Source organism: Epinephelus lanceolatus, chromosome 4, assembly GCF_041903045.1.
Source record: "Epinephelus lanceolatus isolate andai-2023 chromosome 4, ASM4190304v1, whole genome shotgun sequence".
Taxonomy (NCBI): domain Eukaryota; kingdom Metazoa; phylum Chordata; class Actinopteri; order Perciformes; family Serranidae; genus Epinephelus; species Epinephelus lanceolatus.
The window spans coordinates 45,563,753-45,581,305 of NC_135737.1; the positions used below are offsets into that span (position 1 = coordinate 45,563,753).

The window sequence follows — 17,553 nt, forward strand, 5'->3', positions numbered from 1 at the left end:
TGGCTTGGGAACTGGAGGGTCCCAGTACAGATCAAGTATGGAGCATTGGCTGGCTGCTGGAGAGGTACAAGTTCACCTCCTGGGCACTGTCGAGCAAGGCACTGAACCCCCAACTGCTTGGTGGGTGCCTGTAATGCATGTATAAGTCCTGTTTGTGCATGTGTGTATTTCAGGCCTGAGTGTGTATGACAACAGAGTGACAAAAATTTAATTTCCCCTTGGGATTAATAAAGTATATTAAAAAAAATACTGACACTAATGACCTTGCTGTGTCGCTTTCCAGATGTATGGGCGCTACACCCAGGAGCTCGGGGTGTACGCCAAAGAGGAGGCCGCTCGGCTGAGGGAGAGTGGGCAGAGGCGATCGGTCAGCGACCGAAGCCGGACACTGGACCTGCTGGAGTACGACAAGGGACGCTGTGCCAAGTGTCGCAGTAAGTTTAATACCACAGGGTCAACACTGAGACTGACGGACAACAGGTCCACTTGGAATGGAAACTAAATCTGTCAGCAGACATTGTTTCCATAAGATTATTAATAGTTGTTATGATGCAGCTCCTGTGATTTAAGCCAAATGTCGTTAATTCTTTTGTAAATAACATCAACAACTCAGAATATTCCTCTCGTCTGGATAAAAAATGCATCATTTAGTACAAAGTCGATTTCAAGCTTGTAGACAGCAGGGCTGAACCACGTCAACGGTTTACACTGTGATTCTCCCATCACAGAAAATCTTCAGTCTTAAGCCAGCTGCTGTCGCTTTGTGGCTTTTTCATGATCATTTTCTCATATCAGGAAAATATAGAAATATAACATTTGTATGTGTTTTGATATTTATGAATATGCTGCATATGTGAGGTGAATATTGATGCAATCTATTTGTAGAAGGCGATTCATCAGTCACATCACTGATTAAAAAATTCAAATACTGCCCAGCCCTGGTGGGGCTGAACCTCTTTTATTGCCTCCAAGAAGCATTTCATAAAGTCTCTTCTTGGGATTACACTCAAATAGCTCAACAGGAAGCCTTTACAATTCTGTATGGACCAAAAAAATGATGGGGGGAAGCCATAAATGCCTTAAATCAGCAAGATTATGTCTTCAACCAGTTCCTGTTTTTAGTAACGATAAAATTTGGGCAATATTTTCACTGTCTAATCAAAGGTGTTCATATTTATGTGAATGCCTAAGGTACCACACTATGTAACAAGGTCTCACACGCTATTGCACTTCAGCACACTAGCACTAGAGACCATTGTATTCCCCGTATCACTTGATATGTGGCAATATCACAAGTGGAGCAGCTGAAACTGGCCTCAACTTCAAAGGATCTGTTGTGTCAACAAGCCTTTTCAGACTCTCAGATTCAAGGGATATTAATGTAGGACAGAGACACATCACACTTATCTTCATTACCATCAGACATTCAGGCCTACAGCTGTAGTTTTTCCCTTTAAGTTTTAATACAGTTTGCCTTTCAGCCAGCAGCTTTTCATCCAGTGTGATCTCACAGAAATACGTGAAATAATCACGACTTCTTACACCACATTGCGTGGTGGTGGCATGGTTGGGTTGAGGCACCAAACTACTTGGTTAGGCTGAGATATTGATTGTGTTTTCTGCTAAAATAACTGCATTTGTTACTCTTGTGTCTTTTACATGCCAGCTGTCAAGAGCGCGGCTGTAGGTTATGTCTGAGGTTGCTAAGCATCCGTAAGACGCACTGTATCATAGCCTATTTACCTGAAATCCTGAGCGCAGAGCTGATCTTCTTCCAGGCACTGTTTGTGTGTCGGCCTGTGGCAGCTCTGCACTAAAATCAGCTTCTCCATATTTATCACAGACTGATATTTACAGAAGAAGGGAAAGATATCTGTCAGCTATGATTGGTTGGTCCTCATCGTGTGACATACGCTGCATGGTGCACAGTGCGCGCTGCTGTGTTCCAAAAGTTTTTCTCAGGGCTCAGTCATTGCACCCTAAAAAATTGGAGTTTGGGAACACGTGTGCCGTGATAGCGTCAGTTTGGCGTTTCAGAGCACCTGCTACGCATCTACATTGAAAACGCAACATGTGTCAGGCCCCTAAGAACATCATAACGTAGCATAAATTTGTCCCGTTACATGACATAACTCTGTAAAGGACATAAGTAGGTAGGGTTAAAATAAGACAACGTTTCACAAGGGACACAAACAGCAGCCTCCTGGGTGAAAGTCCTGTGTTTCTTTGGCCGATACACCACCCTATGTGGACTTTCTTGGTCTTTATACAAGGGCTGCCACTTCAAAGTCGGCTATCTAAATCGTCAGTCGGAGACCCCTCAGTTGACTGAGATTTCAGTCAGTGTGCTGTGCAGTGTACTTCTGGGGATGTTTTGGTTGCCATATTTTGCCGCGGAGTGAGCGCTCCTGACTTTCACGGTTTTGTACAATAAATTATTGTTTAAAGTTTCAACAAGTTCCTTTTGGAGTGCGTGACACAAGTGTGTTTTGAAAATGGCCGCGGACTGTCACCTGCTCAACGCATCAGTACCTTCGGATGCCATGACAGTAATAGATTATAGATTAATAGATTATAATAATAATGTCAAAATATCATTTACAGACCGATTTAACAGACGATCACTGCTGCCCGACCCGCAGGTCCATTTGCGGGTCCTGCGGGTTACAGGTCGACCCGCGCATCACTACTCAGCTCAGTCTATAAAGGCTGTACACAACAGTAAGGCTATAAACATTATATTCTATTCAGGCCAGCAGAACCAGCAGCGCATCGGCTCTACAGTGCACGGCACTGCTGAGTAACCATGTTATTGCAGCACAGAGTGTCTGCCAGCAACCAATTACTTGCAGAGGCTTCCTACAACTTGTTTCAACGGTTCCCATTTAATCAGAAGACAAATTAAACAGGATGACTAGCCAATGTGAAAATCAAAAGAAAGCATAGAATAATGTACTGAGCCAGCACACTTTTTGTGGTTTGAGAGCAAAGATTCGGTCGCTGCTGTTCAAAACTCCGCAATACAATTAGGTCCGAAAAAACCCCAGAGGAGTGCTTCGCAAGGATTCTTTGAAAGGAGCCGAGCCTGGCGTAAAACCGGAGAGAGCAGGCAGCACGGCCACAGCACCACCACCCCGCCCCGCCATGAATGAATATTCGAATATTCATCATAAATTCTGTATTTGGGACAGCCTTAAACAGCACAGAGGAGGAGAAACTCTCCGCTGTAAGGCTCCGAAATAACATTATCTTCTGTCTTCTGCTCGGAAGTGGTGACTTAACAGCTCACAGATACTTCATTTGACACAGACTCTGGCTTTTGTTGCGCATTTCTGACCAGTCATTAGTGCCGTTAGATTGTTTACCATAGTACGTGAATGCTGCTGTCACACCGAGTGTCACGCTAAGCCCTGGTCAAACTTTAAAACTTTACATGGAAAAAAAAGAAAAAGAATCGGCAAATATTCCAATCTAATTCCACTGTCGGGTACAGCCACGCTTTATACTACCTGTGGGTTCATAACATTGACCACCGCCCATCACATGTCAGTGAGCCAGGAAATTAGTGCATCCACCACGACAAAGGATCCTAATTGACTATCCATTGGCACTGTTTCCGTAGTAGTGGCATGTTGTGTGTTAGAATTACAAGCTGGCACCAAAAAAGTACGATGTTAAGAGTTCATGGTCATTTTATATATTTCTGTGAAATCAGGTTGTTTCTTTACATCTCATCATGTACGATGATGTACGACGTCCATTGTGTTTCAGTCAGTAACATGAACAAAGAGCACTGTGCTACTGAACAGGTCCGGAGCGTTTCCCTGAGCCCTGTAGGTGTGTTTTAATGTCACTGAACATCATATGGCACTGTAGTCTGGGCAGCAGTCCACTGATTGGATAACTGCTGAGAACAATTTCCCTGGAGCACCTCTAATGGGACTAAAGCACTGGATGACTCTCTTTACATCCCAGCTACAGTGATAACTTTTAGGATTAGATTAAAAGAAGTGGTAACAGCATACGCTCCGTATAGCAGCCTGAACCATCTGAAGCATCACTGCCCAAAGGGGGAACATCCTCTGAAATGCTGGATATGTAATTCTGAAAGCGCTTTGCTGGTCTAAAATACTGCTTTACTGCCTCTCGCTCAGGGAGCATTGATCATGTTGGACAGTGGGACAGAAAGGAAAGGAGAAGAAATGCTGCAGTGCTCAACAATGGCCACAACAACAATTCTTTACTGTGAATGAATTTCTTATTTTAATGCATCAGTGGATCCATGTGAAAATCCCCCACCTTTCTCTGTGTGCTGTTGGCGGTGATGATAATTGTGTGTGTGTGTGTGTGCGTGTGTGTGTGTGTGCGTGTGTGTGTGTGAGAAAGAGAGAGATTAGATAAGAGTGTGTATAGAACACATAACAGGATAAAATAGGCTGTAAACACAAGTAAGGAATGTCATTCAGATGCATGTGGAAGATTGCAGAAGGCATTTTACTTTACATCACACACACTCTCATTCTGACACACACACATCCGTTGTGTTAGTGTGTACATGGTTGTGGTCAAGCTTTGTTGAGCAGTGTGACTTGGTGACCTGTTGGGACTTGCTGATGGATATCACCATGCTGGCTTTGTCTCTGTCTCCCTTTCTCTTTTGGAAGTCTGTCTCTGTATCTCTCTCTTTCTTTCACACTCTGCTATTTTTCCTGTCAATCATAATTTTACTTTAAGAGAACAGAGACAATCTAAACAGTGTGCATCTTGGTTTTATATTGGCTGTTTCCAGATTTTCTTTTAAAGGGGAACTTTTCAACCTGGGGCCAATTGTCCAACCTGGTCTCACTCAGAAGTCGTCGAAATCCAGCACTCGTGCAGTTACTTGCAGCGTCAGACCCTGACAAAAAAGCTGTCCTTTTACGTCAGCATGATGCACGGCTTGTCACCGTTATAGTTTAATGGCAGTTGGCGGCGTCAATGAGGCGGGACAAGAAAGTTAAGGTGGTGAAAGACCGAGTAGGATGGGTGGGAAGGGTGGTGAATGGGTCCAACAAACACCAACTTTCACCTGAGAGAGCGGTGTCTGTGTCCCGTAAGATTCTAAAGCCAACCGTGGCAGAAACTAGCACTTTTAGTAGACATAGATGGAGGGTTTGCAATTTCTCACTCAATACTGGACCAGTTTCAAAACCGTTTGTTCCCACTACTCACAAGGTCGAGGTTAACTAACACTGAAGACTGAAAACATGTTACAAAGAATTGAGCTTACTGGACTGGTGAATCCAGCTCCTCATACCTGCTTGTGGCTACAGGCTACATAAGCCTCTAGTGGGTGGCACGACCTATGCAAATCTCCCACCAAACTGTCAGCAGTTGAGTTGCATTGTGGGAAATGTAGGCACCAGGTTTTTGACAAGTAAGAAGAATGCATGCAATAAAGAAGGTGATATCTCTGGTGCTGCTGCAGCGATTTTTGTAAATGTCCACCATTAGTCTAACAATGTTCAGGAGTGTGATTCTAACTCAGTGGAGCACACATTAAGACAACATCAGCAAAAAATAAGGCTGAGAGACAAAGAACAAGAAAGTGCCAAACCAGTCTGGACAGCTGAAGTTGCTCAAGTACTGTCATGCACTCTACACAGCAAGGGCACATCACTAAACATATATTGCACATTTACAGTAACTTAACAAGAACGTAAAGTCACCAGTGTAACAGAGCAGCCTGGAGCAGGCAGTAGGTGTTTAAAATATGATCAGAAGTTTAGATTTAGATTAGACTGGGACAGACTTGAGTAACTGGATGACACGTGAAGGCCTTAATGTCACTTCACTGCACAGTCTTTCAATCTTTAATCTTTTATTTGACTGACCCTCCAACTGTGTGTTTGAGCTTCTTAAAGGATTGGTACACAATCTTTCAATTCTGTCTTACAACAATAGTCAGGTGTACATATGAACACTGAAACAATAAAATATACTAGAATGTGTTTGTACAGGGAGTGAGGACGATGGGTTTTGCCCCCCATCTCTTACATCAGAAGTGAATCTCTCCATCAATTGGTGGTGTTGGTGGCTGATGACTGTGAGGCTGCTGACTGCTGAGGGGGATGAGGCTGATGAATCCGTAAAGACTGGGTGGTGATGGGAAGATCGAGGGTGCACACGACAGCAGCAAGAAAGAACTACAGCAGAGAAATAGCCATATATAAAATGAGGAGATGATAGGCTGACAGAGAAGGTGTGTCACAGTGCTACTGGTTGATTGTGAATCAGTCGTTGAACAGCTGATGACTCAGTTGACAGCCCCGGATAATGACACACAGAGAGAAAGTGAGTGAGCATGTGTGCAAGGAGTGAATAGCAGGGTGAGAAAGAAACTTACAGCCTGAGCATGAAGTGTTGTCTACCTGACTGAACTTTCACCAGAGCTTCATTCCTCTCCTCAAGTGTTTTCAGAAACATATTTTAGTGCACTGTTGAGCTGTAGAATGAGCAAGATGGTCCAGCTGTTGGGCGGAGCTTGGTCATTTCGAAGGCTGCTTTCAACAGAGAAACAGGCAGCGCAGTGACAGAATCTTGATTCATATTTGATCAGTGCTGCCTAGTTTGACAGTTTGACCACAGTTGACATGATTGACAGCTGCGTCAGAGACTCCTCAGCTCTGATTGGTTGGTTCTTGTTCACACTCATTCTAGTGAATGACATCAGAGGCAGTAGGAGGAGGAGGAGGATGGTATTTATGTCACACAAATTGATGTTAACACCTGTTTAGTGGAGCTAGGTTAGCTTCTGTCACAGTGGGGGCTCATTCTGGCTAACCTGGTATTTCCCCTGTATTCATGAAGGGGGAGAGACTAAAGTGACTGAACCAAGTCACTGCCGAAGTGCTGCTGAGCATGTTGGTAACATTTTCCCTTGAGCAGCTGCCTGCTGTGTGTAAACGGAGCTCCCTCTGCTGCTGAGAAGCACTCAATGCACCCAGCTCTAATCTCTCACATGCTCCAGTCCTAAATGCTGCAGATCTGTGTGTGTGTGTGTGTGTGTGCGCCTGTGTGTGTCCTCTGCTCTCATCTCGATGATGAGTTTTGCTGTTGTTTCACTGGAAGCTGATGAGTCAGCTATCCATCTCCCTCTTCCTCCTCCTCTCATCCTCTTTGGAAGGATCAGGACACCAAAACGCCAGGGATGGAATTGATTTGTCCCTCAGCAGGTTGCTTCAAGCGCAGGAGATTTGATCTGGATTGCATTGCGGCCACACACACACACACACACACACACACACACACACACACTTTCTCTCTCTGCAGGAGCAAAAGGCAAATATAAACACACACACACAGTGAGGTAAAGGCATAAAACCAGAGGCGACTGGCTGAAAATATATGTAAATACTAAGTGACACACACACACACATTCTTCTTCAGTGCTGCTGTGGGTTATGACTGCAGCTGCTGTGGGGGACGCTCGCTCTTCCTTACATACACACCCCAGATATAAAGTATTCCCTGCGTAGATCTGCACAATCTCTCCCTTTATTACTGCTCACACATTCTCTTTTGTCATTTATATTTTATACACACACACACACACACACACATTTTCCTTTTCATTTGCTGGTGTTTAATGATGCTGCATTGTGCAGCCGGCAGCAGAATCTCCAGCCCATCATCTGCACTCTCTGGCCCTGAAGGAGCTGTCATCATTCTAACTGTGTGTTAACAGTGTATGTGTGTGTGTGTGTGTGTGTGTTTCTGATATGCCAGTACGACTGCTCCAACAGCCAGGCAGTCCCAGCAGCTCCAGGCATTGTTCACAGGGAAATGTAATGACAGTAGTGCAGTTCCAACAACAGGTAGCGTCTCTGTAATTACGGCCAGGAATGCAGCAGACAGAGCGTGTTTCAGTCACAAGATGCAGCTGGCAGTTCAGTGTACTGTACAGCCTGTTTATAGGTATACTATATCAGCTTTAATGCTGCAGTATGAAACATGTGGTGCTTATAGGATTTCAGATTTTTTAAGTTTTTGGGACCTGGTGTGAACCCAACAGGAAGAGAAGAATCTGTCTAGATTTGAGTTGATATGAGACGAAACATCATTTTTTGGGGTTAATTTTGTTGATGAAAGAACTCTCAGGTCCAATAGCCATTTAACTTTTTCGTAAAAACAGATACTAACACAAAAGTGTCTAAGACAGTATATTTGGACAGTAGTGGTTAGGGGTGGGAATCTCTAGGCACCTCAGGGCAATGATTTCGATTATAAAACGATTCTCGATTCTAAAATGAGCCAATAAGAAAATTTACACTAGATTACTAGAAAAACATTATTGTAATAAAACTGGGAACACATATCCAGTGCATACAAACTGTATTACTTACTGTGGTTGAGATGACTACACTCCACCAGTCTCCTCCGGTCCATTTTCCTCATCCACAAATCTCAACGGGACTCTCTCTCCCTCGTCGACCTCCTCGACATTTCTCCTCCAGTATTTACAAAACTATAATGGACTTTAACTATCTATGAACTATAAAAACACGAACTATTGCAAAAAAGACGAACAATGGCAAAACTACGAACTATGGTGAAAACATGACGAAAACACAGGAAAAAACACCCAAAAACACGTCAATTTTTTTTTTTAAAGTTCTCAAAAAACCACAAATACTATAATTTACAACACTAAATATTATTTACAAAGAAAACGCCACCCAAACTCTGCTAAAACACCGCTAAATCACTCCAGCTCCGCTTCTCAGCTTTCAGAATCCGTCCATCCACATCGATGCTTGTTCAAGACAAAGCTCAATGCATCTAAAAATCGATTTTTTTTCCCACCCCTAGTAGTGGTAGATTAAAGGAAGACTTCACCCTCCAAGTGATCATTTGTATATCAGTTATCTTAAGTTGCATTGAATTCTGGAAGAAAATTCTGTCTTGTGTGTCTACATGGTGAACGAAGAATCCAAAAAACAGAAAACTTTTAATGAGTTGAAGTCAAAGCGTTTAACAACCTCAAAACTATGTCAAAACATCTGTTTGCAAACTCTCTCACCAACCCAGTCTCAATCCGAAGCCGCCGAAATCTAGCGCTTGCTCAGTGACTTGTCGCATCAGACATATACAAAACGTCGACATGATACGTGACTGTCAGAGTTTAAAGGTGCCCAGCAGCATCAGGGGAAAACACGGCAGGACAAAAACAAAAGTTAAGGCTGCAAAAGTCCAAGTAGGGTGGGTGGTCGGGGTGGGTCCAACAAATGCCAACTTTCACCCGGGAGAGCGGTGTTTGTGTCCTGTAAGATTATAAAGCCAAACCCTGTTCCTTTTTCCTAAACCCAACCACGTGCTTTTGTTGCCTGAACCCAACCATGTGTGTTTGTTGTTGAAAGGGGAAAAAAAGTCAATATTATTTCGAAAGAGACTGTATGTAAACATTAAATTTCCTGTGAAAACAGAAGTGTATCTTGAAACAAGAGAACTTTACACAACGTCCCAGAATGTCAACAGCCGATGCACCCAGGACACTCTGCACGTAGTATGTGGATGTGGAAAGTCCATGACCAAAACGTCAATATGTGACGAGGTCGGAGTGAGAATGTGTTGGACTTTCTGGTACTTCATCCACCACTGTATACAGCACATGAGATAATAGGTGTTAGGATTGCAGTAATATACCGATTTCAAGGTACACCACGATGTAAAAGGTGACGATTATCATACCGTGAACATTTACGTATTTATGCTATTGGGGAAAAAAATGCAGCAGGACGGAAAATCTCACTTTTATTTTAGTTATTTTTAAAAGGGAGACTTTTTACACATGCGGTCATTAATACAAAATGTTTGTATGTGTATTAAAAAGCTCTTTCAACGTCAAAAACTTGTTACAGACAGTATGAACACGAAAATATGACAGAAAAAAAGTCTAAAGATTTAAATCAAAGGCAGAACTCCTGAGGGACTGTTTCAGTCTGCTGGATGAGTCAAAAATCATCTCACCTGTTTGTGCTGTTTGGAAAAGGAAAAGTTTACTGGCTCTAACTTTCTCTTCACTTATCTACCTCTGAGGTCTCTCTGGCTTATCCACAGCTTAAAAAAAGCACTGCAGTGCTGGAGCCCAATACAACACCTTTTAGAATTTATTCATTTTAGCTTTTAACTGTTGACTTTTAAAGCTTGACTGGTTCTCCTCCTACAGCTACAGTCCTCATCTATCATTCCCTTATGAGGCAGAGCCCAGTTGTGCATCATCAGCCTGGGCACCTTTGCAAGGCTGTGGAAAAGCTGAGTGGATCTTTCTATAAGGAACTGTACGTTTGCTCAAGATCAGCCAATCGGACTTGTTCTGAATCACCATTTAAAAGATGGACATTTATGTAGGTCTGGTTCTTTAGGTAATTTAACAAAGCTGCTTCACCTGCAGTTTTCTACCTGCAGTCAGTGTGTCAGCGGGAGCAGTGTGCACCCTAAATTTGCTGTTAGGTTTTTGAACTGAAATCAGAAAGAGTCATTAGGACGTAATGCTTCAGAGGTAGAGGTTAAAATAATCTTAGGAGACCTTTTGATTTATCTTTTTGTTAAGTAGAAAAGAGTTGATGTTGAGCTGCCATCAACAAGTGTTTAACTGAAGTCTGAGTTTTGATTAAAGTTGGCACATTGTGCCATTTTTGCATGCAGTTTTCATTAGTTTATACTTTGAAGGTGGATTTATATTTGCGCCCTACACCATTGTGAGCATTTGTATCCAAAACAGTAGTTGTTGGCGGGGTTTCTGTGAAGTGCTGTAAAGTTTAGTTGCTTCAAAACACACATTAAACACACATTAAACATGGCTTAATAGAGACAGTTTCAAACACAAGTAAACAAATCAGCTTCACTATAACTCGCAGCATTCACAGACAAACACTTGTCTTTATCTGGACACATTTTCCCCACAAATACAACATGCTAACATTATTAGCACAAGCCTATGGCATTTAACATTGTATAAAGCTAGCTAGAAACTAGCGGAGATTTCCTCTGCTCATATGAAGCCAGGATAAATCACACACAAGACTTAAAATGCTATTGTGTGGAGGCTTTATTGTCTTCACAATTTATTGTTTTGTTATCTGTGAAATTAAAGTAAATCAAAGCTTTGTTTCCACTGAGGGAAATGGTTTCAGCTTATAGAAATAGACACTAGGTCAGTGTCACCATGACGTGTAGTCACGTTCCTGGGCTACGCCATACCTACAGCATTGCTTCGATGCTCAAGTATAAGTCTGGCTGCAAAAACACACACACAAAAAAACCCATAATAAACATAACATTTTTGTAGGAGGGGTGTTTAAATTAGATCTGCCTTGGCTATAGTTTAATATTCAAAGCACTCAAACATTTACCATCCTGGTGATCAGCACACCTGGATGATGTTGTCGAATGTGTTGATATTAATGTTGAGTATGGTTCCATCAAATACCCCACAACAGTGGAGCAAAGCCAATGCAGCATCCTCATCTTACACAACTCTCTCCAGTGCTGTTTAGCTGACTGGGAGCCCGTTGGCGGTCGGTCTGTCAGCTCTGATGTTTCATTTGCTCTCTCCATAGTGTGACAGACTCGTACTCTAATCTGCTTGTTGTCCTGACCTCAGGAAACGTTGTCAGTGGTGTCCAGCTACAAGTTTCTGGGTGTAACTCATACCTGTGAACTTGAATTCCACACTGAGTGCAACAGTCTACATACTGTGTATTCTGCATGTGGCTGTACGCAGCGGACCGTGACCCCTGTTCTGTAACGGTTGGGTACGAATACACGGACTGTTTCATTACAGCCTTAGTAATTACACAAATTCCCAGGGTGGTCCGAGGTTATGTCAAGTCTACTATACCTCTGATTTAAAGAAATGTCAGCCTGCCAGGCTATCTATAGAAACAATGTTAAATACATATAACACAGGGAACTGAATGTTCCAGTCGCTGTTGTTCACTCTGTCATTTGAAGTGGTTTTTATACAGGACTTCCTGCTGTGACTGGCCATGTTTAAAAGGGCATTTTGTTTGCGTTGGCATCGACAATGTTGCTTCTTTCACCCAGCCAGAACAAAGTGGTTTGAACAGACAGAGTGAGTGACCGGTTGACATTGCTGTTGGTAGAGTTCTGTGCTGCTGCTAAAAATATCTAAATTTAACAAGGGTTGCCAACTATTTTCAGGAGTAAATATGTCCACTCTTCAGGGGGGCACTTTGATCACAAAACGTCAGATGGGTAACGCAGGCAGAACAGCTCGGACCTGTCGACTCGGGTCACCTGTTGTCAGCGGTGGTGGAAGTACTCCAATCTTTTACTTTAGTGAAATACAAGTTTAATGAGCTAAATGTACTTTAAGTATCAAAAGTAAAAGCACACATCCTGCTGAAAAAAAAAGATCCTTGTGAGTAAGAAATGATCATGTGTGTCACGTGTTGGAAGCGTTTTACTGTTGGAGTTTGTAAAGGTGCAGCTGGTTTTAATTACCTTATATACAGCTCAGTATTTTAGTCCAGTGTTTCCCAGCCAGGGGGTCACAAGATAAATCTGGGGTGTCATCAGATAAAAAATGGGGACACGTTCATATTCCTTATTTTTATTCTTTATTGAAAAAAAGACATTTTTGACTTCTTTAGGCCTCTAACTATAATTTAAAGTATAACTATGTGAGATATGGAATTACTGACACCTCATACACATCTAAAACATGACACGAGCAAAGAAATGTGGGGAATGGATTTTGGACACAATTGTCCCCCTGTCCTCTCCCACCGAAACTGCTCTGCAGTCCATTCTGTAGGGAGTGAGTGAGTCGGTCACAGGTAGACTTATTCAGTTTGCGTCTGAACGCCTGGTAAAGTGTGGCTTGACGAGGCTGACTGCCAGCGCTAGCATCTGGTACATGTTTTGCGATGAGGTGATATTTCAGGCTCTGAGTTACAAAAATTCCTTCCAGCAGAACCTACAGAGAACGGTGCTCCTATCAACAGTTCCATCTGGGTGTTTTTTAAAAGTAAATGTTCCATTCACGGGGCCGAGCAGCGTCGTCCCGTCTGACTCCATCAGGTGACGAAGACACTGTGGCCTTCAGTGGCGCACCGGGACGCAGTTAATCTGGGTTATTGTTTTAAACGCATCATTAATCATGCAATTAATTAATCAAAATTAACACACAATTATTTTGACAGCCCTAAATATAACACTTGAATAGATGTACTTAGTTACTTTCCACTGCTACTTGTCTTTTATGCATCAGTGCTTTTTCAGCATGTCCACTTTCTGCCCCATTATCGTCCTTAAAATTTGGGATAATTGTCCCAGTTTTGAATTTGATTTATACAGAAATTCCTTTAGTTAACATCCTCTATTTACATGGCTGCCCATACAGATATTGAAACATTTTACATTTATAGTATATATCATTTATTTAACCAGGTACAAGTCTCATTAAGATTTAAAATCAAATTTTCAAGAGCAACTAGGCCAAGAGGGCAACATAAACAACAATAAACACAAGCAGATGAGTTCAGCTGTCATACACCACAAAGTTAGCACAAAATCCGCTTATATACATAAAGATATGCATGTTTCTAAAATAATTTCAGTGAGAATTTGAGCAGCAATCACACTCATCAAGGTGCTTTTTTTCTTGACACTGTATAACTGACTTATATTCCCCCGTAGTGATCAGCTCAGACAGTTTGAGCTCCTTCTGTAAATCATTCCAGGAAGAACGAGCAGCGTATTTCAAAGCTTTTATTCCAAGTTCTGTTTGAACTTTGCAGACCAACATCAGTAACATATTGTAAGAGTGCAGGCCATATTGGTTTTTACACATGTATGTACACAGACGAGAAGGAACCAGCCCAAGCAGAGATTTACTTTTGAAAACCAACTGATGCTAAAGTCTGCCAACGCACAGAGAGGCCATTCAGCAGCAGCATACAATGTAGTGATGAACAAGGTTTACACAGCCAGTAATGAATCATAAAGCACAATGGTATACAGTATCTAACTTCTTCCAGCTGTGCTCAGGTGCATTCATAAAGACCAGATCACCGTAGTCCAGAAGTCAAGAGAAACAGGATTTATTCCTGAAGAAGAAACTTAATTAAAGTTTCAGCTTGGAAACAAAGTTTGAATGTAACACCTAGATACTTAATATGTTGTGACCATCTCAGAAAACTCTGAGCAGCACAGCCGAGTGTGTTTTGATACCCACAGTGCCTCCATCATTTGGAGACCATAAACTGGAAAACAAGCGGCGCAACAATGAGCATACGGTGTTTTCACTGACTGTTGGCTGTTCAACCACCCAGTGTGGTCCTTTGGGAGAGCCTGTCACTGTGTCAGCTGGCCAGCAGGGTGCAGCATTGAGCTTTGCAGCAGCACATTCGGAGGGAAGCTGGAGGTAGAAGAGTGTGGGTAGAAAGACGAGGACCTCAGAGAGGGAGTGTGATCCTGGCAGCCCTCTCTGATGTGTGTGTTTGTGTAATCTCTGGACGTCAGGGAGCATCTCCTCAGCCTGAGTCAGCCTGCTTGTGCACCGTGCACCGATTGGACACGTGTTTATTCCTCCATAATATATCAAGTATTTTTTGCTGTTGCAATGTAAATGCTGGGGTGAATTCAGCCCTGATATGATATCGTTACGTGGCCATCAAAGAAATTCAGCTCTATTAGATCATCGCAGGTGAAACAATTGAATTACCTGTCGATGTTATTGTTCTCTAAAGGTTGATAGCATAAAGATATGGCATCTAACTTGAGACTGACCGTTTCAAATTGAATCTCTGCAGCAGACAGGGTTAAAAGGTGAGGATTACACAAGCAGTGTGATTACTTTGCTGTGTGTGTGTGTGTGTGTGTGTGTGTGTGTGTGTGCATGTGCGTGCGTGCAGCGTAACGAATTCTGTTAAAGGAGCTCAGCCATGAGAACGGACATAAAAAATTCAGCTGACAAGAGGAACTTGCCTTGCCACACACACACACACACACACACACACACACACAGCACTGTGCAGCAGTAGAAGGTAACTCACAGTGATGCATCAATTCAATTCCCAGTCAAGCTTTATTTATCCACAGATGTGACTTAGTGATCTGATGGGAGTTGCCATCGCAGATTTACATCAACCCCATTAGCTCCTTTTTCCCTCTCTTTTTCTATTTCTCTATTTCTTGTTCTCTTTGTGACTTTTTCTCAGTTTTCTTCGATAATTTGCCCAAAATTAATAAAATAAAAGATCATGTGTCCACCGTGTAACGACAGAGAAACAACGGGAAACATTCAGATAATGAAATATCTATTTTTATCTCTCCATCTCAATCTGTCATTCTGTCTTTGTCCCTGTTGCTGTGGGAAGAGGGGGGGGGGGTCACCTCTAGCTTTTGTAACCGTGTGTGTGTGTGTGTGTGTGTGTGTGTGTGTATGTGTGTGCATGTAGTAGGAACAGTCAGGCTTCAGGCGGCTGTCATTCACTTTCACTGCTGATGTCACGGGCTCCCACATGGTCTCCCAGCATCCCAGAAGACACACACACACACACACACACACACACACAGTGCCAGCAGCTGTGTCCACGATATGATGAAATATACACAGCTGTCTTTTTCTTTTTCTTCCCCCCCTCCATCTCTCTGTGTTTCTTCCCTCCGTCCACCTGCACTGCTATGTCATTAAATTGGTTCCAAGATAGACACACACACACACACACACACACAGGATTTCGCTTCAACAGGTGTGATGTCAGCAGGAGCACAGCATGGCACCACATGTTGCTATGGTGACTGGCAGGCGCCTAGCGACCAACAGTTGCTCCCGTGCTCTCGTCTTCTGTCCTTTCTTTCCTTTTTCTTTGCTTTCCTTTTTTTTATCTTTTGCTTTCCTTGTCTCCTCCTCCCTATTTCCTCCTCCTCCTCCTCCTCTTCCTCTCCTTCACTTTCTTCCTCCCATCTTCCTCCTGCCTATATCCTCCCACTCGTGCATCCACTGGCGGTGTAAAAGCTGGATTGAAATGGCAGAGCAGAACAAGGCCCGATAGGCTGATGGCAGGTCCAGGTGGGGAATGGACACATTTGTCACGAGACACACACACGTGCACGCATGCGAACACGAATGTACATGTACAGTTTGAGGCTCGTCAACCAATGACACTTCCCCTGTTGGCGCTTTGCTGACCTGTGTGGGGCGCAGGCGCTGTGTTTTGTGTGCATCTGTGTTTGCTTGTGTGGTCAAGTATGTGAGTTTGTAAGTCAACACGAGTGCACCTGCAAGTGTGTGTGTGCGTGTGTGTGTGTGTGTGTGTGTGTTCCCAGCCTTCTAATCCCTCCTGACATGTTGTCACAGCTGTTTAGCAAGCATTAGAAAAACACACCCAGAATTAAAATTTTGAATTACCTTTATTTGACTGAAACAAACAGCATTACCCAATAATGAACCAAACACACTCCACCTCTTGATTAAACAAGAATTCTATATTAACCTGACAGAATATCGGAGGAGAATTAAGCGATGAAGAGGAGAACAAAAAATGGAAGGAAAGGTTTTCTCTTCTCTCTCAGACTTTCTTAACGCCGTCAGTTTCAGTTGTCAGGTGCAGTGTTTCACGTGGAGGCAGAGCGTTAAAAGATTCACTCCTGTCCTTGCTGTCTGCCTCTTCATCAATAGTCATGCCGCTCACACACACCCACAGTGCTGCTCTGCTGGTTGTACTGTCCTCTGTAAACTTAAGTAAACACAAATCAAACATGGTGGGTGCCCACATTTATAAGGACCAGGTGGGTGCTGTCAATTTGAGGTGAGTCACTACAGCAAAACAGCAATGTTTACTTTGGTAGAGTTCAGCCCTGCTGAGGCAGAATCCAAACTAGACACCAGCATGTGATGGGATCACTCCAGCCACGATACAGCGATCTGTAAATTTAAGTGAATGGGCACTTTCCTACTTCCTACACCCCTACTTCTGCCATCCTTGCTCGGCCCACGCCCATCTTTGAACTCAGCCTTCATTTTCATCTCAAGTACACACTTGGAAAGTGTCATGACGTCATCTTGCATGGTTGCGGCAGTATTGCCAACCAGGTCTCACTCTGAAGTCTCAAAATCCAGGGTGTAGGCAGTGACTTGTGGCGTCAGATACCAACGAACAAAGCTGTCCTTTAACGTCAGCATGATACGCGACCAGTCGCCGTTACAGTTAAATGCCACTCCGCAACATCGGGAACTGGGCAGGACAAGAATGAAAGTTAAGGCAACAAAAGTCCAAGTGGAGTGGGTGGGAGGGGTGTTGTATGGGTCCAGCAAACATCGACTTTCACCCAGGAGGCAGTATTCGCATCCCATAAAATTATAAAGCCAAACCCTGTTTTTTTTTCTTGTGAAAAATGGAAGTGTATTTTGAAAACAGATGATGCATGTAACAAGCTGACATGGCGTCCCAGAACGTCAACAACCAACACACCCAGGGTAGTTTGGTCATATGTCGACGTTGAAAGTCCACGACCAACTGTCGATATGTGACGAAGCCGCAC

At 43.1% G+C, this 17,553-nt stretch overlaps 1 protein-coding gene across 5 annotated transcripts in view; it reads left to right on the top strand.

Moving 5' to 3' along the window:
• LOC117259090 (chloride channel protein 2) overlaps nt 1-17,553 on the top strand; it is a 226,263-nt gene that overhangs the window by 68,722 nt on the left and 139,988 nt on the right. For all 5 annotated transcript variants that reach the window (XM_033630303.2, XM_033630304.2, XM_033630307.2 and 2 more), the window contains exon 2: nt 284-434. In XM_033630303.2, the coding sequence (XP_033486194.2) occupies nt 284-434 (151 nt within the window). The remainder of the gene's footprint in view (nt 1-283; nt 435-17,553) is intronic.